The sequence below is a fragment of the Canis lupus genome, chromosome 4 (genome assembly GCF_011100685.1).
Source record: "Canis lupus familiaris isolate Mischka breed German Shepherd chromosome 4, alternate assembly UU_Cfam_GSD_1.0, whole genome shotgun sequence".
NCBI classification, from domain to species: domain Eukaryota; kingdom Metazoa; phylum Chordata; class Mammalia; order Carnivora; family Canidae; genus Canis; species Canis lupus.
This window is the reverse complement of record NC_049225.1, coordinates 82164761-82192100: the sequence shown is the minus strand read 5'-3', so window position 1 is coordinate 82192100 and position 27340 is coordinate 82164761. Positions and strand designations below refer to the sequence as shown.

Below are 27340 nucleotides of genomic sequence, written 5' to 3'. Positions count from 1 at the left end.
AGGGTTAAGACCTTAATTTAAAAATAACATTTAATAGAGGGTTGTTTTGTTTTGTTTTGTTTTGCATTTGATAAAGATCTGGAACAAGGTAGAGATACAAGCTGGGGAAGAGAAATGGTCAGTGTAAACTCGTGAAGGTGAGGAGAAACAACTGTCAGTAGTTGGAGCACAGCAAATAAATGGGTGAATAGGTGAAAGGGCTTGGCAGAGGCCTTAAGGATACCCGAATGATTTTGCCTTCAACTCTGAGTAAAATAAGGGAAAAGCAGAGTTTAGAACCAAGGAACAACCAAATGGGAAATTCATTTTGAAAATATTTCTTAGATCCCATTGCTGACAGTAGAGTGTAATGGGGAAGGTGACAACAGAGAGACCAAGGTGGAAGTTAACTACCCCTAGTAGTTGAGAAAGGGGGCGTTGGAGATCTAGGGCAGAGTAATGGACATGGTGAGAAGCGGTGGGATCCAGTGCATGTTTTAAAAACAAAACAAATCCAACCTCTTGAATGAGGGATTTACAAGAAAAAGTAGGGTGCAGCAGCACCTGGGTGGCTCAGAGGTCGAGCATCCACCTTTGGCTCAGGTCGTGACCCCAGGGTCCTGGGATCGAGTCCCGCGTCAGGGTCCCTGCAGGGAGCCTGCTTCTCCCTCTCCCTGTGTCTCTACCTTTCTCTCTCTCTGTGTCTCTCATGAATACATAAATAAAATCTTAAAAAAAAAAAATAAGGTCCAGAATGACCATAAAGTCTTGAACTGGGACATAACTTTGGAGTAAAAGGGAAAACACAGCTCTTGTGACCAGATGCCACTGTTTTACACTATTTATGACCTGCAGGATGACTTGGTGACCAAGTGGACGCCCTGAACCCCTCTCCATAAGCCAATACTGAACTCTTTCAAAGCAATGGAAGAGTCCCAGCAGCTGGCCAGATGATCCATGGAGAACAAGGCTTCACTTTCAGCAGATCTGAGCCAGGGAGACTCATTTACTGCTACCAGGAGCTTGCCCAGGCATTCCTGCAGTGCCGCCCAGGGGTGCCTCCGGGGACTAGGGAGCTGCAGCCTGTGGTCAGCAGGTGTCAGGCAACAGACAGTAGAGGGGAGGCATCATGAGGGTATTATATATAGATACTTAGGTGGATGCATTGATCACTGAACCCAGATACTCCTAATTCTCAATCCTAAGTGTTAGGGGCTTCTAAAATTTTTATTCTAGACTATTTTAGGCATCTAATTACTCATAATTTCTATGTTTATGGAGCACCTATGTTTATTGTGCACCTATGTTTACTGAGTCTACCAATAAGCCTCTGGAACTCTTGCACTTGTGTGACAGTATCTATTTGATGTATAGAGGGATATCTCAGCCTAAGAGCATTAATGTATCTCTCCATAAACTTTTCCCTGATATTTTGTTAAGGCTAAAACCAATGAGAATTGATTAACTTAATCACCATTTCTAATGACCAAAGGTTATAAATCATTTTATTTCACTCATCTGAATATTTAAAACATGAAAAAGTGGGGTGCCTGGGTGGTTCAGTCTGGTAAGTGTCTGCCTTCAGCTCAGGCCATGATCCCAGGACCCTGGGATCCAGCCCCACGTTGGGCTCCTTGCCCAGCGGGGAGCCTGTTTCTCCCTGCTCCCCTGCTTCTGCTCTCTGTCTGTCAAATGAATAAAGTCTTAAAAAAAAATAAAACATGAAAAAGGATGACAATAATTTTTCTCTGTGTTTAAAAAAATTATGAACAGTAAAATACTACTAAGTATTTAGTAACAAATTTGGAGTGTTCTTATAACTGTTATATTTTTTTCATTTTCACTCATAGAGGAATTATTAACATATAAAGCTTACATACAATTCATTATTACATCTCTAGAACACCCTTTGATTTTATAATAGGTGTTCAAAATGTCTGACGAATGAGGGAGTAAATGGATGAATAGATGAAAGACCCATAGTTATGTGATGTCATCAATGACAGGATAATTAGACTCATTTTCCTCATTTCCAATATAAAAAAAAATTAGACATAGAATAATCTGTATATTGGGCATTCTTTGGGAAAGCATCATACCGGGACTCTTAAGAGAGTTTGAGCAGGTCAGTAGAGGGACCCTTTGTCATTTTAGGATCTCCAAGAAATTTAACATATCACTTTCATTATCAAAAAATAATAGGTTATCTGTAACTAAGGACTGTTTCAGAACTCTGAAAAAATGATTTCTGAACAACATAGTTCCTCTATTGCTGAAGAAACCTGTTAATCAATCTCCTTTAGGATAATTTTTTGGAAACCTGATTGGATGATTGGAGATGACTGCTACAATTCTTAAATTTATTAAAAGCCAGTGATAAAATAAGTGACAGAGCAAATTAATATCAGCTTGAAATACTCTGAGGATAATTAAAAACATTCAAATAAGAATTCCAATTACTGATATGCAATATTAATAAAAATAGTGCTGGAAATTTTCAAACTAATTTTCAATCAAATGAATATTATATTTTGAATCATAATTAATGTGAAATGTTCATAAGCTACACCTTCTTTTAACCTTTCCGTTTTTTGTTGATTTTATTTGAATGAATAATCTCAGACTATTGAGGGTTTTCTCTTCCTTCAGTTCAATTTTTTTTTTCACCTTTAACTCTGTCCTTTTAACAGTCCACCTTCTGGTTATACAAATGGGTTCCTAGAATATGAGTCAAACAAGTTAAGTTTTACTATGATTTCATGTGTCAGCCTTTTAATGTGACTAATTTTAACTGGACCACATGGGTTGTTTTTCTTTTATAATTATATTACCATGCAAACTAAAATGTCTGTAGTCAGAAAAATGTGTGCCTTTTCACCCTGGAACTTGGAGGTGGGGGGATTCATTCAAGAAGACTGAAATAAATAAATCTGCATTAAAGATATGTCAATGTTGTACGCTCACTCCAAAAGCATAGCATTTTCATTAATTTGAAAGCACATAAATCTTTGGTATTGTTTATGATATACTCAGCAGGGAATGCAACTTCCTAGCGTAGGCCCTACAGAGCATTCCATTTATAAATAAATCATATTTGGAGCTTGAGAAACAAGAGATCAGTTGGTGCAGTTGGCCTCTGTGAATCTCAGGAACTCCAGATAATTAACTGCCAGTACTTTTTTTTTTTTTCCCCCTTTCTACTGAATCATTCATTGACAGAAAACCAGACTTAATTACAAGTAAATATGTAATGCACTTTTGAAAACTTGACATAATCACAATGCTGTGCCTTAATGGAATATTCAGCATTATTATTGTCATTACTAGGCATTTTTGAAGTCATCATGAGAGGTAAGTATATTTTCCATTACAGGATTATTTCAGTCTGAAATCTGTCTGAACTATTATTACCTATAACCCTCAGTAGCACAAATGTCATACAAAAATAAGAAAATGTTATATTCTTTCAGATACTACTTAAGTGAATATGAACAAAACGAAATTACCGTATTGCTGATATGTTGGGATAATTAGCATAAGGATGGCCATGTTTTAAATTGGCTCAATTGATAATTTTTAAGTGGTCTCTATATGACCATTACTTTTAATATGACAGGTTTTTCACATATCAGAAAACAAAAACTCACTGAAAAAGAAATTCTTACCTAAATCACCATAATGATTTTGTACCCTTACCTGCATTCAACATCATTTTGTACCAAGATAGTGCAGGGAGAAACTGTTTCTTCCTAGGGAAAAAAAATGAAGCTGGAGACAAGGTAGTTGTAAAAACTTGTTTATTTTTTTTAAAAATAAATACAAAAATATAAATATAAAACATTAGCAGATAGAATTTGATGAAATGAAATTGCACAAACGTTTGTATATACCAGGTTGCAAATCACACCTACTGACACCACATATACGTTTTGTTTTTGTTTTCTTTTTAACTTAATGTACAGAACAGGATATGCCTTAAAATTCTTTTTTTTTTTTTTTTTCTTCTTCACCTTTTTAAAAAGCTTCATTGGCAGGGGGCAGGATGTGTATCTAAACAGAAGCGGCTTGTGTGTGAGGTGGCTCAAGGGAAAACTATCCTGTTCGTGTTTCTGAGATCATCTTTTATTTCTAAGATGGACAACACTGAATTTCCATAGCTTTGGCTCTTGGAAGTGATTAAAGAAAATTTCGTAGACAATTCCGTGGAGACATCCTACAAGGAGGGGGAAAAAAATAAAGAAAAAGATCAAGGTCATGAATGAACAGATGAAGAAGTCCATGGGACCAAAAAAAAAAAAAAAAAATCGTGTGCTGAGTGGCAGGAAGCTTCTGCGGACTGTGAGCTAGTGGCCGGCCGCGCCCAGGTCAGGAGTCCCGGTCGCTGTCCCCGCCGCCGTACATCTCCGCCAGCTTGTGGAACCGCGGGCCCCACTCGCGCAGGTAGTCGTAGTTCTGGTCGCTGTCCGTGGTGCTGGACTCCAGCGAGCTCAGCGAGTCGGCCAGCGAGTCGGTGCCCTCGTAGGCGTAGGTGGCCAGCGAGTCGTAGGGCGGCGCCGTGGGGTCCAGGTCGTGCTCCTTGAGCCTCTCGTGGATGAAATCCCGCACGTCCGTGTTGTCGGGAGCCGTGGGAGTCCTCCGAGGGATAAACAACGTCTCGGGAATAATATCCCGCCGGAGCTTCTTCTCCTCCACAGCCGCGGGGTTGCGCAGGGTGCCGATGTCGAAGGCCTGGGTGTCCTCCTCCCCGCCGCCCTCGTCATTATAGCTCACGATGTTGTCCCTGATGTCCTCTTTGGACAAGATCAGCGGCTCTTTCTTCCGCTGTCTTTTCAGGGCTGCAAACAGTACGACTATAACTTGAAAAGATAAGAAAAAAAAAAAAAGAAAAAAGAAAAAAGAAAGAAAAAGAAAGAAAGAAAGAAAGAAAGAAAGAAAGAAAGAAAGAAAGAAAGAAAGAGAAAAAAGAAAAAGAAAAAGAAGAAAGATAAAAAAAGAAAGAAAAAAGAGAAAGAAAGAAAGAAAGAAAGAAAGAAAGAAAGAAAGAAAGAAAGAAAGGAAAGAAAGAAAAAAGAAAGAAAGAAAGAAGAAAGAAAGAAAGAAAGAAAGAAAGAAAGAAAGAAAAAAAAAAAAGGAAATTCATTAGCAGTGCACCTACAACACCAGAGAGATGAGGAGTGGAAGTGCAGGAGAGGAATGCAAGGGTTTCTGATTTATGTCTATGACCATCTGGGGGTATTTCTCAAATACAGTGAGACATTTTGTCTATTTTTCTTTCTTTTTTTTTTTTTTTTCTAAGAACTGTTTAAACTTAGCTCCTGGTCGTGCAGACATTATTTATACTTTGCATTGAAGGGGGACATAAGGTGTTGCATGGAAAATAGACGCAAATTGAATTCGGCTTCAAGTAAAACAATTCGGGAGGACAAAAATAGGCCCGTATTTTGCACATCTTCAACACGCTATTTAAAAGAGGGCATTCTTGACAGGATATACTGTTGGTTTGGATTAAATGGCCTCGCTGATGGATTCACATAGTTGTTTTTGTTTTCTTGTATTGTTAAAAGAAGGGAGGGGAGGGTGACTTTCTGATTACAAACTCTTAGTTTAGCAATCTTTGAGGTTTTACATGGAAATATATATCACAATGAGACCAAAAAGAAAGTTGTCGGATCTCATGGTGACAAAGTGTGAATTTCAATTTCCACATTGAATTACCTATAGAAAGAATGAATGAACTTAGCTCGATCCATCTCAAACAACTGTAGATCCACGAATAGAAATGTGTATCATCCAGAAAGGACATTTCCCAACTTCCCTGAGAAGGTATCAATATTAATAATAATATAATGACTTTACTAATCATGATGGTGATAGCATAAAAGATAGGAGAATGTTAATATCAAATTCCCCCTTGGCTGTATTAGTTTCCCAGTCCTCATTCACTATCCCCAAACATTTTGGACATGATCCTTGAAAATTATGATTTGGGGAAACAGATGTGCATTTGATTAAACAAGGAAAGAGACAGAAAATATTTTACAGCAGGTATATATATGATAAAATGCCTATATTTATTTAGCTTTTTTTTAGAAGAAACATTTAAAGGGTATGCGATTTATTATCATTATGAACTGAATGTGTCCTCTTAAAATTCAGGTTAAAGCCTAAATCCCCAAAGTGATGGTATTTGGAAGTGGGGTATAATTAAGTCATAGGGTGGAGCCCTCATGAATTGGATTAGTGTTTTTTATGAAAAGAAACCAGGAAGAGGACTGGAGTCGTCCATGTGGGGATACAACATAGGCAGCCATCCTGAAACTAGGAATACGTCCTCACCAAATTTGGAATCTGTCAGTGCCTTGATTTTAGACTTTCCAGCTTCCAAAATTATGAGAAATACATTTCTGTGGCTTAAGCCATCCAGTCTATGGCATAGTTACAGCAGCGTGAACTACGAGAATTATATTAGTATGTGAAGGGCTCTTAACTTTTGTTTTCCCTTTTACTAACAGGACAGTCAGGCTATCTGCCTTCAACCTTGTGTAAAAGGGCAAACAAGAGACTTTTTTTAATTCAACAAAAAAATAAGATTTTAATCCATTGGTAAGTATTCTTGACCTTCAAAGTGGCTAAAAAAGAAATAGGCTACCACGAAGAGAGGAAAAAAAAAAGCTTATTAAAGCCTTTGAGAAAATATGACATTTTATTTTGCTTAAGTTCGTATTTTCATGCACACACATAAATTTGTGATGTAAAGATTCTAAACCTTAGATTGTTTATTGTCAGCTAAGTGTTCTTACCCAGTAAAAAATGTTCTAATAATGAGGATAATGAAACCTACTATGATTGACTCCAAAATCCAAGTTCATTTTACTGCTTCTTCAAATGTCAGATACAATGTTTTTTGATTAGGGTCATAGGAATATGCACAATAGTTTTAAGATAATGCAACAGGGGAGTAAACTTAATCTGAGTTTTCATTCAAAAGCAGTTAAAAAGCAATTTGCTCTAGGTTATAAAATCAAGTGTTATTGTTGTAGGGAAAAGTAAACCAGGTAAAGGGCCATTTTAACATTATTTCATTGGGAGGGTAAGATACTGAGTGCTTTATCCAGCCACCATAAGATTAAAAACCTAGAAATAAACTTTAGATTTACTGAAAAACTATAACTGATAGCAAAATACTTTGCCTTGGATGAGCCACTAAGCAATTGTGCAACTGTGGAAAACATTTTGGCTATCTCTAACTTTCAGTCTTATTATTTAAAAAAAGGTAATAACTGTGTGATCATATAAAATATTTTAATATAAACAATATCTCATCATTAACTCACGTCTATCTTAAATGTTGAAGTCAACTTGAGAGAAGGTATTTGAAAAATAGAATTTCTTATTTAAAAATACACTAACATAAGGAATCTAGGAAATAATCACATTTTCCTTAAAGTTTCTTACCTAGCAGAATGATGATGCAGAGGAGAATGGCGATGAGGGCCCCCGTGCTGAGGCCAGCAGGGAGCAGCAGGGCTTCCGCGCTGCAGGACTGCATGTTGCCTTGGCTGTCACAAGCACACACTCGGATGGTCAGTGTGCCTGTGCTGCTCTGAATTGGGTAATCATTGTCTGATATCACCACAGGCAAGAGATAGGTACTTATTTCATGTCTATTGAATCCATTTTTTCTGGTTAAAATTCTGGCAGTATTATCTAAAATAAATTTTAAAATATTACCGATGGCTTGGGACAAGAAAGTTCTCTCATCCTGATCTCCACGCTTTGACATACAAGTAAAGAATTATTTATGTAAAATACAAAATTAATACCGATTTTCCTATAGGATGCACACAATAAGATAAGAATCCACTGAAATAAGATAAATGAAATAGTTTGAGGAGTCTAAGACTGTCACTGCTTATTTACTAGATTTCCAACTTGTTCACAGATAAAGTTTTTGAAATGGTGGATTTTATAAGTGAACATTTTCTGAAGACCACAAGGATAGTAGCATATTCTCAGAGTTTTCAGAAACCATAAATATGAATATCAAGAAAAAAATTCTAGTAAATGTTTTTGTTTATATATGCATGTATGTTTATGCATGCCACATACACATAAAAGACACATTAATCCAATATTCATGAAGAAAAATATGAAAGAATAAATTTTATGTATAGTTTCACCTTTAAAATCAATAATGCCCTCAAAACCCATCAAGAATCGCAATATATGAACAATGGTGAACAAGTTATTTATTTATTTATTTATTTATTTATTTATTTATTTATTCATCTATTTATTTATTTATTATTTATTTTATTTAAAAGATTTTATTTATTTATTTATTTCAAAGAGAGTGTGAGCAGGGGGAGGGGCACAGGAAAGGGAGAGAGAGAGAATCCCAAGCATACTCCACATTGAGCACAGAGCTCAATGCAGGACTTGATCCCATGACTCTGAGATCATGACTTTGAGCTGAAATCAAAAGTGGGATGTGAAAACAAGACACCCAGGTGCCCCCAGCAAGTTAGTTAATGTTTCTGAATTTTGATTTCCATCCATTAGAATGAATACAATATATAGCTCAAAGTATTAGGAGAATAAACTGATGTAGAGTACCTCATAAATGCACAGATATAAGGATTTAATAAACATAAGCATCCTACTATCTAGTATATCACTATAGATATTTTCTTTCTTTGATAACTCACCCAGTATCCTTAAATGGAGGTTGTGTAGTTAATTAAAAAAAAAAAAAGATTTCATCTAGTGCTCTATAATCAATATTTTTTAAAAAATCAATATGCACTTGGATGATAAAATCCTAAGCTGTTTTCCAATGCACTTAGTCTTCTTATGCCAATCCCGTAAGCCTATTTAAAATGCTAATGTAGGAATGGGAGTGAATTGGTAATGGCTACATCAAATGGGGCAGGAGAAAATAAAGGGTGACAATTTCTTACAGATATAGTAGTTGAATATAAAGCAGTCATTTCCTAAATTATTAGTAAGATGTTATTTCTGCTACATCAGTTAATTATGCTAGGATTAGCCTAATTAAGCTGGGAAAGAAGATTAGCAAAATAGAGGATGTACATAAGCAAATTTAAAAAATAAACTAATCCTGATAATTTTGCAGATTTGACTTCTCTTTCAAAAAGTATTACAATAATTCTTCCATTTTCAAATCTACACTAAAATGAATATTTATATGCATATAGGCATATACTTTTTATTTTTTTATTTTCATTTAAATTTTAGTTCATTAGCATAGACTATAATGTTAATTTCAGGTCTAGAATTTAGTAATTCATCACTTCCTTACAACACCTGGTGTGCATCACAAGTACCTTTCTTAATCCTCATCACCTATTTCACCCACCACTCATCTACCTCCCCTCTGATAATCATCAGTTTGTTCTCTATAGGTAAGAGTTTATTCCTGGGTTTGCCTCTCTCTCTCTTTTTCCCTTTGCTCCTTTGTTTTTTTTAAATTTCACATATGAGTGAAATCACATGGTATTTGTCTTTCTCTGACTGACTTATTTAGCTTAGCATAATACTCTGTAGCTCTACCCATGTCATTGCAAATGGCAAAATTTCATTTCTTTTTTGGTAGCTGAGTAATATTCCACTTTATAGATATAGATATAGATATAGATATAGATATAGATAGATATAGATGATATAGATATAGATAGATATGCATAGATATATATCACTTCTTTTTTATCCATTCATCAGTTGATGGACACTAGGGCTGTTTCCATAATTTGGCTATTGTAGAGAATGCTGCTATAAATATCAGGGAGCATCACTTTGAATTAGTATTTCTGTATTCTTTGGGTAGATACCTAGTAGTGCAATTTCTAAATCATAGGATACTTCTATTCTTTAACACTTTGAAGAACCTTCATACTGTTTTCCAGAGTGGCTGCACCAGTTTGCATTCCCACCAACAGTGCAAGAGAGTTCCCATTTCTCCACATCTTCGTCAATACTCATTCATGATAAAAACCCTCCACAAAGTAGGTTTAGAGGAAACATACCTCAACTTAATAGAGACCGTATCTGAAAAACCCACAACTAATATCATCTTCAATGGGGGAGAACTGACAGCTTTTCCTCTATGATCAGGAACAAGACAGGGATGTCCTCAGTCACCACTGTTATTTAACATAGTACCAGAAGTCTTAGCCACAGTAATCAGACAACAACAACAAAAAAATAAAAGACATCTAAATCGGCAAGGAAAAAGTAAAATTTTCACTATTTGCAGATGACACGATACTCTTTGGAAATCTCAAGACTACCATAAACTTGTAGAGCTGATAAAGGTATTTAGTGAAGTTGCAGGACACAAAATCAGTGTACATACATCTGTTGCATTTCTATATACCAATAATGAAAGAGAAATTAAGGAATCAATCCTCCCAAATCATAAGATACCTAGGAATAAACCTAATCGAAGAGATGAAAGACCTGTACTCTGAAAAGTATAAAACATTGAATGAAAGAAATTGAAGATGACACAAAGATATGGAAAGGCACTCCATGCTCTTGGATTGGAAGAACCATCGTTGTTAAATCTAGTACCCAAAACAATCTGCACATTTAAAACAATACCTATCAAAATTTTTTTCCACAACTAGAACAATCCTAATTATTGGATTGGTATGGAAGCACAACAGACTCTATAAATTATAAATTTATAAATTTATCTAACAGATAAAGCAACCTTGAAAGAGCAAAGCAAAGCTGGAGTCATCACAATTCTGGACTTCAACTTATATTACAAAACTGTAGTTCATCAAAATAGTATGGTACTGGCACAAAATAGACACATAGATCAATAGAACAGAACAGAGAACCCAGGATTGAACCCCACAACTCTATGGTTGACAAATGTTCAACAGAGCAGTAAAAAGTATCCAACAGGAAAAAGACAAGTCTTGTCAACAAGTGGTGTTGGGACAACTGGACAGCAACATTCAAAAGAACAAAACTGGACTGCTTTCTTACACCAAGCACAAAAATAAATTCAAAGTGGATTTAAGACCTAAATGACCTAAATGTAAGACCTAAAAACCTTCAAAATCCTAGAAGTGAACACAGATAGTAACCTCTTTGACACTGGTCATAGTAACTCTTTCTAGATATGTCTCCTGAGGCCAGGGAAACAAAAGCAAAGATAAACTACTGGGACTTTGTCAAAGTTAAAAGCTTCTGTACAATGAGGGGAAACAGTCAACAAAACTAAAAAGCAATCTATGGAATGGGGAAAGATAATTGCGAATGAATTATCTGATAAAGGGTTAATATCAAAAATATGTAAAGAACTTATAAAACTCCACACCAAAGAAACAGATAACTCCCCCAAAAAACAAAACAATACTGCAAATAATCCGATAAAAATGGGCAGAAAATAAGAATAGACATTTTTCCAAAAAAAACACAGATGGCCAACAGACACGTGAAAAGGTGCTCAAGCTCACTGATCATCAGGGAAATATAAATCTAAATGAGATATCACCTCACACCTGTCAGAATGACTAAAATCAACAACAGGTGTTGGCATATGGGTATATTTAGAATCTTTTTTTTTTCATTTAGAATCTTCTTGCCTTATTCTTTTTTAACTTTTCAAAAGGTTCTAAGTCTTAATTTTGCCTACAACACTTTTAATATATTGAAGAATAAAATGAAGTTTTACCCTAAACTTCAGGAATGAAAGAAATTCCAATCATTTTATTAAATATTCCAGAAAGTCATCGTATAATTACGCTTTTGATCTATAAGTTAGGGAAAAGTGTGGGAATCTTAAGAATTACAAGCTCCAAGTGTGGTATCACAGAAACAGAAAATTAATTTTTTTTAAATTGTTATCATAAAATTGAAATTTGCTAAGATGAAGATATAGATAAATACAAGGGTATTTACTCAAGAAGAGCAATAAGGTGATGTCTAGATCATTGGGATTTCTTTCCAAATGCACCCAATAACAAAATAGTGAGTTTATACAGGAGTGGGTCATATATGCCATCTGACTTTAATGGTATTCTATATGGCGACATGTTCAGATTAATATTCATATGGCTTCAACTCTTGCTTTGAGTAACTCATAGAAGATCAAGAACTTTTCTGAATATAGGAAGATGGCACCACTTGTCAAAAATTAATTAAGATTAGCTTTGAGGTGTTTACCTAAATGGGAAATGCTGTGATAAGACTACTTCAAGTCTCTATTACCTTTTACAACTGTGAGGCGGTTTGTTGGGATCCACAGCTCGGTTTAATAGAAACATAAAACAAATTAAAATACACTTAGAAAGAGGTGTAATATTGACCATTCAGAACTTGGGATGTCCAAACTAAGTTCTGTATTTAGGATCCCAGATTCAGCAAATAAAATGATGGGTGTTGTTTTGCTGATATTCTTGTGAAACTGGACATCTTGTATCCTATCTGCCAATTCTATGCTAATTTCTCCCATCATGATTATCTTAGATGTTCAGAGGGATGGAAAACAGACATTTCAGACAGTACGATTTGGTAAACAGATGTTACCAGTGGATGCCTTCTCTTCCACTGTTTTGTGCAGTTTCTGAGATATCAAATACTTCAAATAACAATTGGGTTAATGTAAAACTATCCATTATCTGAACCTTCTTTCTGATATTTTGAAGGTGACTTAGAGGCCATAGAGCGATCTGGCTCTGCCAGCATATACACATTGTTATGAAAGTATTATAAATATGCCAATGTAGCTATTAAATTTAAGAATAACTATATCTACACTGACTCTAAGACAAGTATGCCTTTTTAAGGAAGATCAGCTGATATAATTAATTTAACATAAATTTATGAAGGGGAAATGAGCTCTAACTACACACTTTTGTTTAGCCTAGAATAATTACCATATTTTTTTTAAGAATTAAGTTGTTCAAATTTTTTGGAATAGTAACCGTTTTCATATTATTTCCTCTAAATATTTTGTCCTTTTTGGGAATGCAAGAAATATACAATGTTGTTGTTGTTGTTGTTGTTTATCACAAAGACATTATAAAATTCACATATTACCCGGAAGATAGTGTATCTTGCCCTTGCAACTGCTTCTGCACTTAAACCTGTCACAGGCTAATACTTCTATTTCTTCTAACCCATATCTCATGCATTTTTGGTTTTGGTGAATCTGTTGCTGCTAAATCTCACTGAAATTTGCACAAGGGCTCACTGAATTATTCATTTCTCTACCCTGTTGTCTGATTATTTCCAGCCTTTCCAATGTTCTCAAGATTCAACCTTTTCATTAGTATTCACATTTGAAACTTCTCTCAAGTATATATTATTTTGAAATTTAAGAGAATGAACACTGCCAAGCAAGAAATTAATATCTCATTAATATCTGATGAAAACAACATTTTGTGACACAGATCAATACATTAATACACCATACAAATGGTAATTGTTGCTTGGGGGAAAAGCTCTTGTTAACGTCACCTTAAATCATAATGATGATGTTCTAAAATTTACCTTCATTATCCTGGACTGTGAAGTTTGGATTGACAGCAGCTAAACTGAAGAAAAATTTCTGTCCACCTAAAGGGTCATCCTTGTCTACTGCACTTATAGTCTGTATTAGCTGCAGAAAAGAGAAAAGAGCGTGTGTATCAGGCTTCCATGAGTATAATCTGCTTTACAATATGTAATTTTTTAAGATTCAATTTTGCCTAAATTTAAAGCAGTTGATTTTCCTCCTTGTGCATTATCTTTGAATTATTCCACCTCTTTTATTATTACTTTGATTTTTTAAAAGATTTATTTATTTAAGAGAGAAAGAGAATGTGAGAGAGCAGGAGCAGGATGGCGACAAAGCAGAAGCAGACTTCCCTCTAAGCAGGGAGCCTGACCTGGGCTCTATCCCAGGATTCCAGGATCATGACCTGGGCCCAAGGAAGACTCCCAATTGACTAAGCCACTCAGGTGTCCCTGAATTGATACATTTTTTTTTCCATAATTGTGGCAACCTGTTTTATTGGAAATGAGTCAAAATGAACTTGTCTCCAGTAGAAATAAAATAGCTAGTGTTCATATGTAGAGACAGGGGAGATGTTTTTACCTCCTTCTTGTTGCCAACTTCTGATTTCTATTTTAACACGTACTTCCATGTATAGGGTACATATACATATGGATATGGATACTTCCATATATGGATATATAAGCTGTAATAACTTCTTACAGATATAGGTAATGATATGGCCATTACATTCTCTGAAATTGTTCAGGTTTATAAAAATAAACTGAAATTATAATTTGTAATCACAATTGAAAATGCATATTTATTATGAGATAATTACATTTCCTATTTTATTTTACTTTATTTTTAACGATTTTATTTATTTATTTATGAGAGACACAGAGAGAGAGAGAGAGAGGCAGAGACATAGACAGAGGGAGAAGCAGGCTTCATGCAGGGAGCCCGACTTGGGACTGGATCCCGGATCCCAGGATCACTCCCTCACCGCTGAGCCACCCAGTCATCCCTCATTTCCTGTTTTCAAAAACCATTACCTCTATGTTTAAATTTCTACAATTTTGTGTCTATATATGTGCTAACATATAAATCTTAATGGTAAAAATATATAAACATAGAAGTCTTATTAAGTCTACTATCTTTCTTGATGTTTCATTTATGTCATTTTTAACCTTCAACTTGTAAATCACTATTTAAAAATAAAATCTTTTAGACTGCTTAATAAACAAACTAAATACTTTGACTTTAACAATGTCCCTACCTCTCTCCCTCCCTCTCTGTTTTTTGTCTCTGTTTCTTGCTCTCCTTTCTTCTCAATATCTCCTATATATTATCCATTTCTTCAACATCATAGTAACAATATTATATTTTTACAGCTTTATTAATTTAGATATAGCATTTAAAAAGACTAGATTATTTCATATATATCTAAACATTGATCTGGAAAAGTTTATCTAATGGAGGGAAAATTTAGAAAACTACTGTGATTATGGCTTTCCTCTTATCAAAAGTGAAAACTATCAAAGAATGGAGAGATTTTATAGATAAGCACAATTTTTTAAAGGGAAGACTTAAACATTATGATCTCCTTTAATAATAATGGTTCACTTTATTTGCATTGTCCATAAAACTACAGTTTTTAAATTCAATATATGTATGGGAAAAGGTTATTTTATAAAGATCATCTCTGATTTATTTTAGGATAAGAGACAATATAAGAAGTTATCTGGTAACAAAGCAGAAAATGTAACACCTTATACTATAAGCAGATCACTTCTTTGAGCATAATGATTAATATTATACAAATTTATATGTATCATAGAGTTGTGTACTTATTTGCATATATATCTATTTTATCCTTAACTTATATGTATAACATTTTACATAATGTTTTGCATATCTTAATTTTGCAAGAGAGCTTCAGAAGTTTTTAAATTTATGTATTGATACCTATATAAATGGTCAAATTTATGCTTAACTAAAAGGAATATGCTTAACTGCATTGGCTTATTTAACGTGGTGTCAATATTTGTTTTTTTTTTAAGATTTTGTTTATATTTGAGAGAAAGAGAACATGAGAAAGAGAGAGATCACAAGCAGAGGGGAGGGAATAGAGGGAGAAGCAGACTCCCTACTGAGTAGAAAACCCAATGCAGGAACTCCATCCCAGGACCCTGGGATCATAACCTGAGCTGAAGGCAGACACTTAACTGACTGAGCCACTAAGGCACCCCTGGTGTCAATATTCAATGAAAATATTTTTTTTCGATATTTTGTTGATATAAAAAGAGATTTCAAATTTAAAATATTATATAATTATAAAAAATTAAGAAATTATTTTAACTTTTCTATATTTAGTTTTCTTTTAAATTACCTTATAAAATAAGAGTGTGGCAAATTTTAGCTACTCCCAATTTAATTATAACCTTACCCACTTATTTCAAAATGATACAAGAAATAATATTGGATCATACAAAGGTTAAGTGTTTATCATCTTGGAATAAGCAACTGAAAAAATTATTTAAACTGTGACTAATGAAATTTTAGTGGTAATTTAAGATCATATAGAAAGCAAAGATTTATTGCTAATGGCTTATCTAGCCAATACAAAACCAAAAATTATACAAAATAGAAAATTGTATAAAAAGTATTAACTAATACCCTTAAGAGGTACCAATGAAGTTATAAAATCATTTCTCGACTGACTTGTTTATTGAGCAGTCTAAAAGATTTTATTTTTAAATAATGATTTATAAGTTGAAAGTTAAAAATGACATAAATGAAACATCAAGAAAGATAGTAGACTTAATAAGACTTCTATGTTTATATATTTTTACCATTAAGATTTATATGTTAGCACATATATAGACACAAAATTGTAGAAATTTAAACATAGAGGTAATGGTTTTTGAAAACAGGAAATGAGGGATGACTGGGTGGCTCAGCGGTGAGGGAGTGATCCTGGGATCCGGGATCCAGTCCCACCTCGGGCTCCCTGCATGAAGCCTGCTTCTCCCTCTGTCTATGTCTCTGCCTCTGTGTGTGTGTCTCTCATAAATAAATAAATAAATAAATAAATAAATAAATAAATAAAATCTTTAAAAATAAAAATAAAATAAAATAGGAAATGTAATTATCTCATAATAAATATGCATTTTCAATTGTGATTACAAATTACAATTTTAGTTTATTTTTATAAACCAGAACAATTTGAGAGAACGTAATGGCTACATCATTACCTATATCTGTAAGAAGTTATTACAGTTTATATATCCATATATGGAAGTATCCATATCCATATGTATATGTACCCTATACATGGAAGTACGTGTTAAAATAGAAATCAGAAGTTGGCAACAAGAAGAAGTAAAAACATCTCCCCTGTCTCTACATATGAACACTAGCTATTTTATTTCTACTGGAGACAAGTTCATTTTGACTCATTTCCAATAAAACAGGTTGCCACAATTATGGGGAAAAAACCACTTTTGATGTCCAGTATTCATTTTGATGTCCCATATTCATTTTGAGCATATGAAGAATGTGCAGTATTCATTTTGAGCATATGAAGAATAGACACAGATAAGTCATTTATATTTCATCTCCTTAGAGATTATATAATCGGTTTGTATTTTTACTAGGCTATTCTAAAATAACATCAAATCAACTTGAGGGCTTTTTCAGTGATCATGCCATAATAGAATGTGGGATTTTGTGGGGAATGTGTGACACATGGATTTTAAGATATTTAAATAAGAACACCGGTCACTAAGTTGTAATGTTTTCACTTTTTCAGTAGGAAAAAGTGTAGTTAGGTAAGTAACTAAACAGTGTTCTGTGGAAATATGTAATAGGATATTTGAGGTTTGACAAAGGCCTAGAGCTTAGATACTACCTGTGGGCAAATAACAAGCAGCACTCCTCCCTGGGGAGACTCTCTGGGAAATGTGTGAGACTGAAATGCTACTTCCTTCCATAAAGATTAAAAATTATTAAAATATATTTTGTTGACTGAAGGAATGTGGTATGCATGAGGGAAAACGAAAGAAAAATGTAACGGCCAGTCTTCTCTCCTCTCCTTTCCCAAGGGACTCTTTAGAGATGGAAAGGATGGAGAGTCAAGTAGCCTAGTTCAGGCACAAGAGGGGACTGTTAATTTACATCAATTTTAAGTTGCATCTTTTCCAAGGGGGAAAGTCTCCTATCCTTAGAGCACGAAATAGGCAGAAAAGAAAGAGAAGATGGAAATTAACTTTATCTGTCTTCTCATTTTGTCCACACACCAAATAAATGGAATTATTTCCTATGTTGTTGTTCAAAGTGCTACTTTTAAACAGTACTTAATTCAAAGGACAATTGAGTGGGTTGAAATACCCTATAAATAACCAAAGTACCCCCAGAAGTCCTAACAAGCTCTTACTGCCTTAGGAGGGGGGGAAAAGAGTTAACAGTAATGTCAAGGAAGTTAAAGGAAAGGACTTTTTCCACATAACCACCTTGGTTTTGCACATAACCATCTGCTAGGCTATTGTAACCTAGAACTCCACCACTGCAGAACAGTTTGGTTTAAGCAACCATTTATCGGCCTCTGAGACCAAATGACATCGAACAAACTGATTTATTAAAAATAACTTCTATTGGAAACTATTGCACATTCAGCCAATTAGGTGAAAATTATTAATCATGTTATTCCTATCAATTTGTCAAAATAGGTTACTTTTTAGATTAGAATTGTCTTTGATTTTGTCATTTTTCTTCAATATTTGTCATTTTCTTCAGTTTTTTTCTTCAAAAAACTGGTTTTTTAAGTCCAAAAAATATAAAGTTACTGAACCAGATTTAGTTTTTTTTTTTTTTTACGAGGCATAAGAAAAAAATCCCTTGTTTTGTATATTTTGAATACATTCAGAAGTCAGTATTTAAAATGACTCAAATGCTTTGAAAAGATATCTCTTGAAAATCAAATAGAATAACTATAGAGGACGCAATGCATGCGGCAGTTGTAAAGTGAGTAATTTATCTCTTAGAGAAAAGCCTTCAACTTATATCATGCTGAGCCTGCCAAGCAGAGGACTATTTGGAATGGTATTTTCAGGGCAAACACTGTTTCATTAAGAAGTAGGTCGGAAGTAGCTTTGTCATTTAAATATTCCAAATGAAACATTTCTATAACATTTTCAAATAAAAAAAAATGAATCCAATTGCAGCAATTTCACCATTTCAAACAATAGACAGGCTATTGAATTCCTGTTAGAATCTTCAGAAGGAAGAATTTGTGTTATTCCACAACGTAATTTGCATAAAAATGTAACAATGACATTGATGTTTATAAAGAGCATCAAGTGATGTCAAAACACAATACAGTCTTGTGATGGCTCCTCTTTCTTTAATAAAACACATTTGATTCCCAATTATTATTTATAACATGCAGCTTCCTTCTGTGAAGATAGCACTCAAACCAATTAAGAGCATTTCTTTCAGCCATATACACTGGAGCTTTTCAAACAACAAAATGAGTCCACTGAGGAAAAGACTTAAAGAGTTATAAACAAAGCTGATGTAGGAAGGTTTCAAAGGACGAAAACGAAGTCATTAAGCACTCTAAGTGTTGCTATAATGATAAATATAAGTGTAAATCTAAGAGTGAATCTTGCACGCCCTGCTTTGAAATCATTTGCATACATTGGAATATTGATGCCACGTTTCGCTGATCCCATGTATCTGTGTCTGTGTTTCTCCTAAATTCTATCTCCCATCTCTTCTAGGGGTTCTCAATATTTACCTAAAGAAACAGCAGAGGGTTTGTTTTTTTTTTTCCCCTCTTTTTGTTTGCGAAAATGTAAACAATGAAAGCTTTTTCTTCTTACTCCTTAACTTTGGTGGCAACAATAACATCTTATATTTTCTTCAGAGCTTCACAAAAGAAATGTGAAACTTGCTATAGTGTCACTTAGAACATTTTCCAACCCTAAAAATATCAGTTTTTTTTTTTTTTTTTTAATTATATTACTGGGACTTAAAGGAGTATTTTTTATCTCTGTTTACTCATCCTTCTTAAGCCTGGGAAAAGAAAACATTGAATAAGCCTTTACAATCTTCCGAAGCTTTTAAGTCCTGTGGGTGCTCACCTGCCCTGGTCTGGCATTTTCACATACAAAAGTGTCATAGAACACAGCAAATTGTGGGGCGTTGTCATTAACATCCAAAATCCTCACAAAAACAGCCACGCGAGTCATCTCTTTGGGATTGTCTAGAAAAGGGAAAGGAAAAATTCGTTTAGGAAGACACATTTGTGTACCAGAGTTAATTTATGTAAGCATTTTGTGGATATTAAGTGCTCACATAAAAATAAGCATCGTGTTCATTCTACCAACATAATGAGCAAATACAATAAAGAAAATTACTACAGAGCCTAATTAAGTAGTCATAAATTCAGTTATTATTGGCCTCAAGAGAACTACTATTATTTTGGAAAATCTTATAAAAGCACAATCCAGTGTAATTGAGTTCATATTGTATTTGTGTCCTTACCGTCTAAACATAGGAAAATGAACAAATATTTATTAAATCTTTGTCGTACAATATTATATTTTTTTTACTAAGTTTGTGGATGAAGAAATAATTTTAAATAAACTACTAACTTGCCCACGGTCATTAGCTCCTAAGAGGTAGTTGTTATATTACAACTTAGCCTTTTGACTACTTTAATCACGAAAAATATTCCAACAGCTACTCTAAACTCTCTTTATGGAAATTTTAGTATATAGCTACTAATTTTACAAGTTGGGTGGAAATTTACAGTAAAATGTAAGGCTTTGAATGTTTCAGTAATTGTTATTGGTACCTTGTCAACAATCCAGGCTCAATTTTGTATAACAAAAGTAGCTCAATAGCAACATATAGTATAATGATCAGGATTTTTTGTTTGCTACAAATACTTAAATCGAGTATCAAAGTTTTCACATAATATATGCATTAAGAATTGTTTTGATTTGTAAATGGAAATTTAAAATATAAATGTCTATTTAGCTTAGTCTTGGGTAACAAACTTGTATTAATCATAATGACAGTATCTCCACAATGGGATTTTCTAGACACTAGTATTGATATCTGAGAGTGTTTTGACATCTTAAATTCAGGTTATATTTATCAGCCTTTGTGATATCAAAATCTGAGTCTTTGGATATAGTTCAATTTTTGTGTCGACCTCAGCAAAATCAAACTGAAGTTCAACAGCACAGGAGAAAGGAGGTAATTAGCTAAAAACAAAGCGAAACAGAACAAAACAAAATAACAGATGAGGTGAGAGACAATAGCAATCTTACTAAATGGCCTTTACTAACATGGGTTATGGATAGTATCAGTTACCCTTGTGAAATTTAACGACTTTCTAATTTTACCCATGTAATTTTCAAATACAAGGGTAAAAAGTATTGTTATACACAGATAGGGAGTATATTACTATTCAAAAGAATTATTTCTCCTCTTTTCTCTCCATGTAATTATAATATTACTAAAATAATGAAATCAGCACTTTTAAAAATACTGTGTAAGAACTGATTACTCATCAGGGTAAAAACTAAATCCACAAGGATAAATGGGCTTACAAGGTTGAAGTCCTACGAAGGGAGGCAGACATAATTCTAAATCCATGAGAAGTGTACTTTCTGCCTTCCATTTTTCAAGAGAAACTTTAAAAGACACCCTTTATTTAACACCCCTTTCCATTCTTAGTCTTTTTCACCATATGCGTTCCTTTCCCAGGTTCTGATTTCACATTTGCTAATGGATTGTGGCCTATTGTTCATTTTTTAATATGGGTTGAAGAGTTCAGACCCTGGAGCAGAACAGAGATGCTTGGATTCCCAGATTCACCACTTACTCCTTGTGTGCCCATCGGCCAATTTACTCCACCTCTCAAATGCCTTAATTTACTCAATATAAATCAAACTGGAACTTCTATGGCGTTATTTGAAAAATTAGGTAAGTTAATGTATAAAACTATCAAAAACTATTATCAAATTATTAGCGTGTATTAGCACGTAATACATGTCACCTATTATTACTGAGGTATCTTTATTGTCACTGTGACACCTTTTGCATTTTCTTACATTACTTGAGAGCTTATGCTCTTTTACTGCACAATAAAAATAACATTAATTAGTTTCCCTACCATTCATACAGATCTGAAGAGAACTATATTTGGGGAGAAGTGGAGAAAGGAAAAAAAAAAGGAAGAAAAAATTATATCCCAGTCTTTTCCTACCTCCCCTAGTCCTAAAACCAGTTACAAATAGCCAGAGTTCACCTACATGGGGTTCACCTACAAATGAACCCACAACCTACCTAGAGCTGCACAGTTGCTATGGGTGTGAATGGTATGATTCTTGCATATTTCCTAGGATGTGCTTTTCATCTCCTTATATAGTCAGCAGACATAAGCAAAATATTTTCTCTCAATGTAGAGTCTGGACATAAAAATAACTCTCGTTGGTAGCACTTCACTTTCTAAGTATGCCACAGAGGCCAAGGGAAGCAGAACAATTTCAGATTTAAAAAAACTACAGTCAGTCCTTTCCTTGACACAAGAGGAAGATTCTCCAGAACGGTAAGATCCTTCCATATTTCCTAGAATCAGCTTTTTGCATCTCCTTATATAGTTAGTGGGCCTAAGCAAAATATTTTCTCTCAATGTAGAGTCTGGACATAAAAATAACTCTCGTTGGTAGCACTTCACTTTCTAACTATGCCACAGAAGCCGGGAGAGGCGGGACAATTTCGGATCTAAAAAACTGCAGTCAGGCCTTTCCCTGACACGAGAGGAAGATTCCTCAGCTTCTTTACAGATAACTCAAGCCTCTTCAAATCAAATGCTAAATCCACAAGGATAAATGGGTTTGCAAAACACCGGGCCTAGCGTCACCTATTCAAACAACAGCGCTTACACGAATCTTTTTACTGGTAGATGCTGCAGCTTATGCACAAGTGAAACCATAAGGCACTGCAAGAAGCATCATGGTAGACGGCATATTAACCACCTGATTCTCTCAGAGCCATCCAAGCACACTCTACTAATAGCAAGAATGTATCAGCAATAAGGGATCTTATCGTGTGAAAGCGTTCCTATGTCTACACAGGCCTTCCCATATCCAAGAAATGGAAAGCTTAAATCACTATCTAGAAATCCAAGCCTTTTAGAAAGATGTAACTCTTCTACCTGTGAAGGCCAAGAATTTCCACTATCAAGGAACTAGGTATAGGTAATGGAGCTCTTTGGCCATAAACTTTGCTCTCCGTATCCCAGAATGTAATGCAATGATCATAGTAAAGTTTTCAGATGTGGTGAGAGGAACTCATTAGTTTCTACAACGGATTTCTACAATCCAATTGTGACCTTAATTTTAGATTTTGTATTCTTCAAATGGCATTTAAAAATATTTTTGAAGAAGAAAAAGAGAAGTTATTTCATGGTATAATGCACTAAATAATTACCTGAGGTGGTACTAGCCGTATGATGTGATATACTGCTGTGGAATGTAGAATTAAACTGTTAGAGGCAGGGCTTGAAAACGCATTGGTAAGAAGTACATTTAAACATCCTTCTGCCCCGCTTAGGGCTTGGCGTAATGCATGCTCACCACAAACCCAGTGCTTAAAATCTAGTAAAAACAATTTCCTATATGCTGTTTCCCTTTCTCCCTTATCCATTTAATACCCAGAACAACATAATGGGCCTCTGACTGCTTGTGGCTTGGCAGGTAGGCATTTCCAGCAGTTACTCCATAAATTGATTTCACTTAAGGGCAAAAAATAGGTTTAGTTCTTAAAAAGAAGAACGTAATTGGCTTAGCTTTTTACAGAATTGTAATTACTTCAACTAGCTTTAGAACTTAAATTTCTCAAAGTATCTGAAATGGAAAATGCAATTCCTAACTCATTAGGCTTGAATTAGGATCTTGAATCATGCAGAGAGCACAAACAACCAAGATTCTGGAATGATCAGATTGGACCCTGTCGGGCATATCTAACTGTGGTGATATGGAGATAGATAATAGAAATAAAAGCTTTTCTTAAAAGAAAAACGAAAAAAACAAAAAACAAAAAACAAAAAAAAAAAACACAACTCTTTGGTTGGCCTTAAAAGGCACAGCCATTTATATCTCACGACGGAAAAAACTGGGTCATATGGGTGGTGGAGGTAATCTGTATTTCAGAGCCAGATTTAAGGAGAAAGCAAAATCTTTGAATTCGTTGGTAATGATCTGCTCAGCTTAGTTCCATCCTTCTGAGACTTTTGATGACTTGGCCTCATCGTCCTGCTTTCCCAATGCTGGAATGGTGGCTTCAAATAAGTTGACCTTGATGTGCGTTTGTCAATTCAGCCTAGCGCCTCAGGTCTGGAATGTATGGGCTTAGTTTTGCACCATGATTCAGTCCCTATTAATGCTTCTTTTAAAACATAGTTCAAGAGTTGCTTTACACCAGTAAATCACAGAACAGGAATTAGAAACCACGGACAGGTTTGCATGCGTGGACAAAGGGGCTTCAGAGGCACGTGCAATTGTACAAAGCCTCACCATGAGGAGGGCCTCATGCTTATTTTAAGGCTCTGCGGTTGCCATGTTAAATGTCTGAGTCATTTTCTACCAAGAGGTCTGACATTTCTATTTCATAATGGGCTCCACAAATTATGTGGCAAGTCCTGCGATTGGGCAGTAACCTTTGCAATTAGAGACAGATTTGATTTGAAGCCTGGTTCTGCCTGTTATTCCTTGGATGGAATTTTATAAATTAAGTGTTGAATTAAGTACTGGATCTAGAAATAGAACGACTAGCTTTAAATCTCAGTTTTACTACTTCCGGCATTGTGACTTTGGGCAAGTTACCAAAACCCTTTGGAGACTTAATTCCTTCTCTGTTAAATAAAGTCAATAGAAATATTAGTAAGAAAATTAATATGAAATTCTTAGACTAATACCTGGCACAGAGCGCTTAATATTAGCTATTGTCACCAATACCTTGGTTTCCTAATCTGCGAAAAGGAATAATACTACCTACATGTCTGTTGTTAAATGGTACACGCCCAGCATTTAGCATTGACGTTAATTTAGTGCCCATGTAATCAATCTAGTGTATGTATTTTCCCCCAAAGAGGATATCTTTACTGCCCAATTCTAGACGATTTTTATTAGTCAATATGAAATATTGATTTGGGATACCTATAACTATCCTTCAATATATATAGAAACTACTGAAGTATAGGTGTTGAGAAGCCTTTTTTTTTTTGCTTGAAATCAATGTTTTATTCTTTTTTTGTTCAAGATTTTATTTTATTTTTTATTTTATTTTATTTTATTTATTTAAATAAATTTATTTTTTATTGGTGTTCAATTTACCAACATACAGAATAACACCCAGTGCTCATCCTGTCAAGTGCCCCCCCCAGTGCCCGTCACCCATTCACCCTCACCCCCCGCCCTCATATTTATATTCTAGTTAGTTAATATATAGAGTAGTATTAGTCTGAAGCCTTTTAAAAACTTAAATTAAAATTACAGTTCATGTGTATAATGAGAAGAAATTATTTTTAATAATAATTATATGTTAAGTATTATAAACATGAAATTCATCTTACTGATTTCAGCAGCTATAACAGTAAGATTGTGCCATTGAGATAGTTCACGGTCAAGTGGCTTTGATGTATAAAGGGATCCATTTCCAGAATGTATGTTAAAGATCCTGTCAAGGTCGGTATGGCGATCCAAGGAAAATCTGAACATTGAAAGCAAGGAGAAAAACATGGCAATATTATTGGTTTGTGGGAGAAAATAGTGCAATGCAAACACACGCACAGTAACCATATAATAATTTCATAAATGCACATAGTACTGATGTAGAATGAGGATTGTTTCATTGATTTATCACACACACATGCACACATACAGAACCCTCACCCTCAACATCTTTACCTTCCTCCTCTTCCCAAGGCATGAGCTAGCACTTTGTTCAGCATTCAAAATGCTGACCTTCTAAATAGTCATTTTATCAAATCACTATCTATTGCCATATTCAACTAGATGCTGGGAAGCTGTTTTGTTTTTTTTTTTTTTTTTTTTTTTTTGGTTTTGTTTTCCACAAAATAGTTGGCATTACAGGTGGTTACATTACCAACAACTTGACCTAGTAGTTGAAAATACTGTTAAGGAGTTACTGTAAGGATTGAATGCAAAAAAGCATTCCCCGAAGCAGAGTCGTTTTCTTAGTGCTGAAATTGGAGACATTAGTTCATCATAGTAGTAGATGATCAATGTATGATGATGTTTAGTGACTCCATGGCATATACCCATGGAGCTTCAGTTTGTTAAACACATGTACCATTAAAAAATGTATACATATTAACTAGAGATGTTTTAAAACAGAAAAGTTTAGGATAGGAGTTTTTATACATTTGTACCAAATAAAGTCTCAGGGGGAAAAAAGAAAAGTCTTAACATATGTATAGAAAACAAATTATGCTGCAAATTGATTAAAGGCATTGTGTTGGGGGATCACTCTAAAGCCTAACACTGGGTTGATCCATCAGGTTGCTCTAGTTGAAATAAATCTCATTATTTGGATTATTTGGGGGAATTGTCAGGCAAGGTTTAAGATAGTTATACCCCTCATCACTACCTGCCATTTCACAGACCTAGTGGCTTACAAATGCTTTATAGTTCCTGAGTAAGCAAGCATAATCCTCAAGTTATATTTAATGCTCCATATTGAAAAAAATAAACAAAGCAAAACAAAGATGACAGGTCCAGGAGTAACATTCAGTAATGGCTTATCTTTTCCTAAGCCACAACCTTCATTTTTTTAAGGAAAATTCTATGAAATATTATTTTTAAATTGTGCTTTGTAAGTAATAATACAAAATAAATTTTAAGGAGCCCTAAAACTCTTCTCTCTTTTAATGTTCCAAATCTGTATGATATTTCCAAAAATCAGTTGAAACCAACAATCCTTATGATGGGTTTTGAATAAATTGCATTAAAGGAACAACTTAAGCTGTCAGTACAGCTAATGCGATTTTACTTTGGAGGACTGCTTATTTTAGATTTTTATTTTAAATCAGTTGTTAATGGAACGGATCAGAAATTAACAAATCTCCTTAATAAGCCCTAGCCCTCTCTATTAACACAACATGAATGCAGTTTTGCATTCAAACCACATATCTTACCATTCACACATACATTTGCAAAACATCGAATCTCTGTATCTGGAATAATTCACAAATTCTGTCTCAAGTTGACAAAATGCCTTTACTACTGAAAGACTCCATGTAAATTTTACCTCCTCCACCCGCGTGTTCCATGATTACCTAAAGTAGAAGCTTATTTATCCCCTTCCATCCTAAGGTACTTGTACCATTCATCACTAACTACAATATTGAAAGGTATCATTTACCACATTGTATTAGGAATTCATTTCAACATCAAAATGTGAGTTACATCTCAAAAAGGAAATCAAACCCGAAAAGACCCAAGCATCATTCTTGAAATGTGATAGGCACTTGTCTCATACTGAATCTTCTTCCTTTATAGACTGAGAACTCCTTGAGAAATACATTACTATCTGATAGGGGATCCACAAATATTTGTTAAATGGAAAAAAGAATAATTAAATTCTTTGGCATTTTGGCAAATAAGTTTCCTTATTTTTATAGAAATATGACATGAAATTGCAATAGGCAAATCAATATAAATCATTATTGGGCTTGTCAAATCATTTTATGTGTCTTTTGTTTTATTTCTTATAATTTGGTTTAAAAGCTAATGACAAAATTTAAAG

General features: G+C 34.4%; 1 protein-coding gene across 4 annotated transcripts in view; it reads right to left on the bottom strand.

The window, feature by feature from the left end:
- Nucleotides 1-3906: 3906 nt before the first annotated feature.
- Nucleotides 3907-27340, bottom strand: part of CDH10 (cadherin 10) — a 174179-nt gene continuing 150745 nt past the window's right edge. For 2 of the 4 annotated variants that reach the window (XM_038535413.1, XM_038535415.1), the window contains 5 exons: nt 25146-25282; nt 19639-19760; nt 13510-13618; nt 7435-7686; nt 4345-4835 (listed from right to left, as the gene is read on the bottom strand). In XM_038535413.1, the coding sequence (XP_038391341.1) occupies nt 4345-4835; nt 7435-7686; nt 13510-13618; nt 19639-19760; nt 25146-25282 (1111 nt within the window). Of the gene's footprint in view, nt 4836-7434; nt 7687-13509; nt 13619-19638; nt 19761-25145; nt 25283-27340 lie in introns of all 4 variants that reach the window. The other 2 variants (XM_038535412.1, XM_038535414.1) reach the window with 2 other exon arrangements.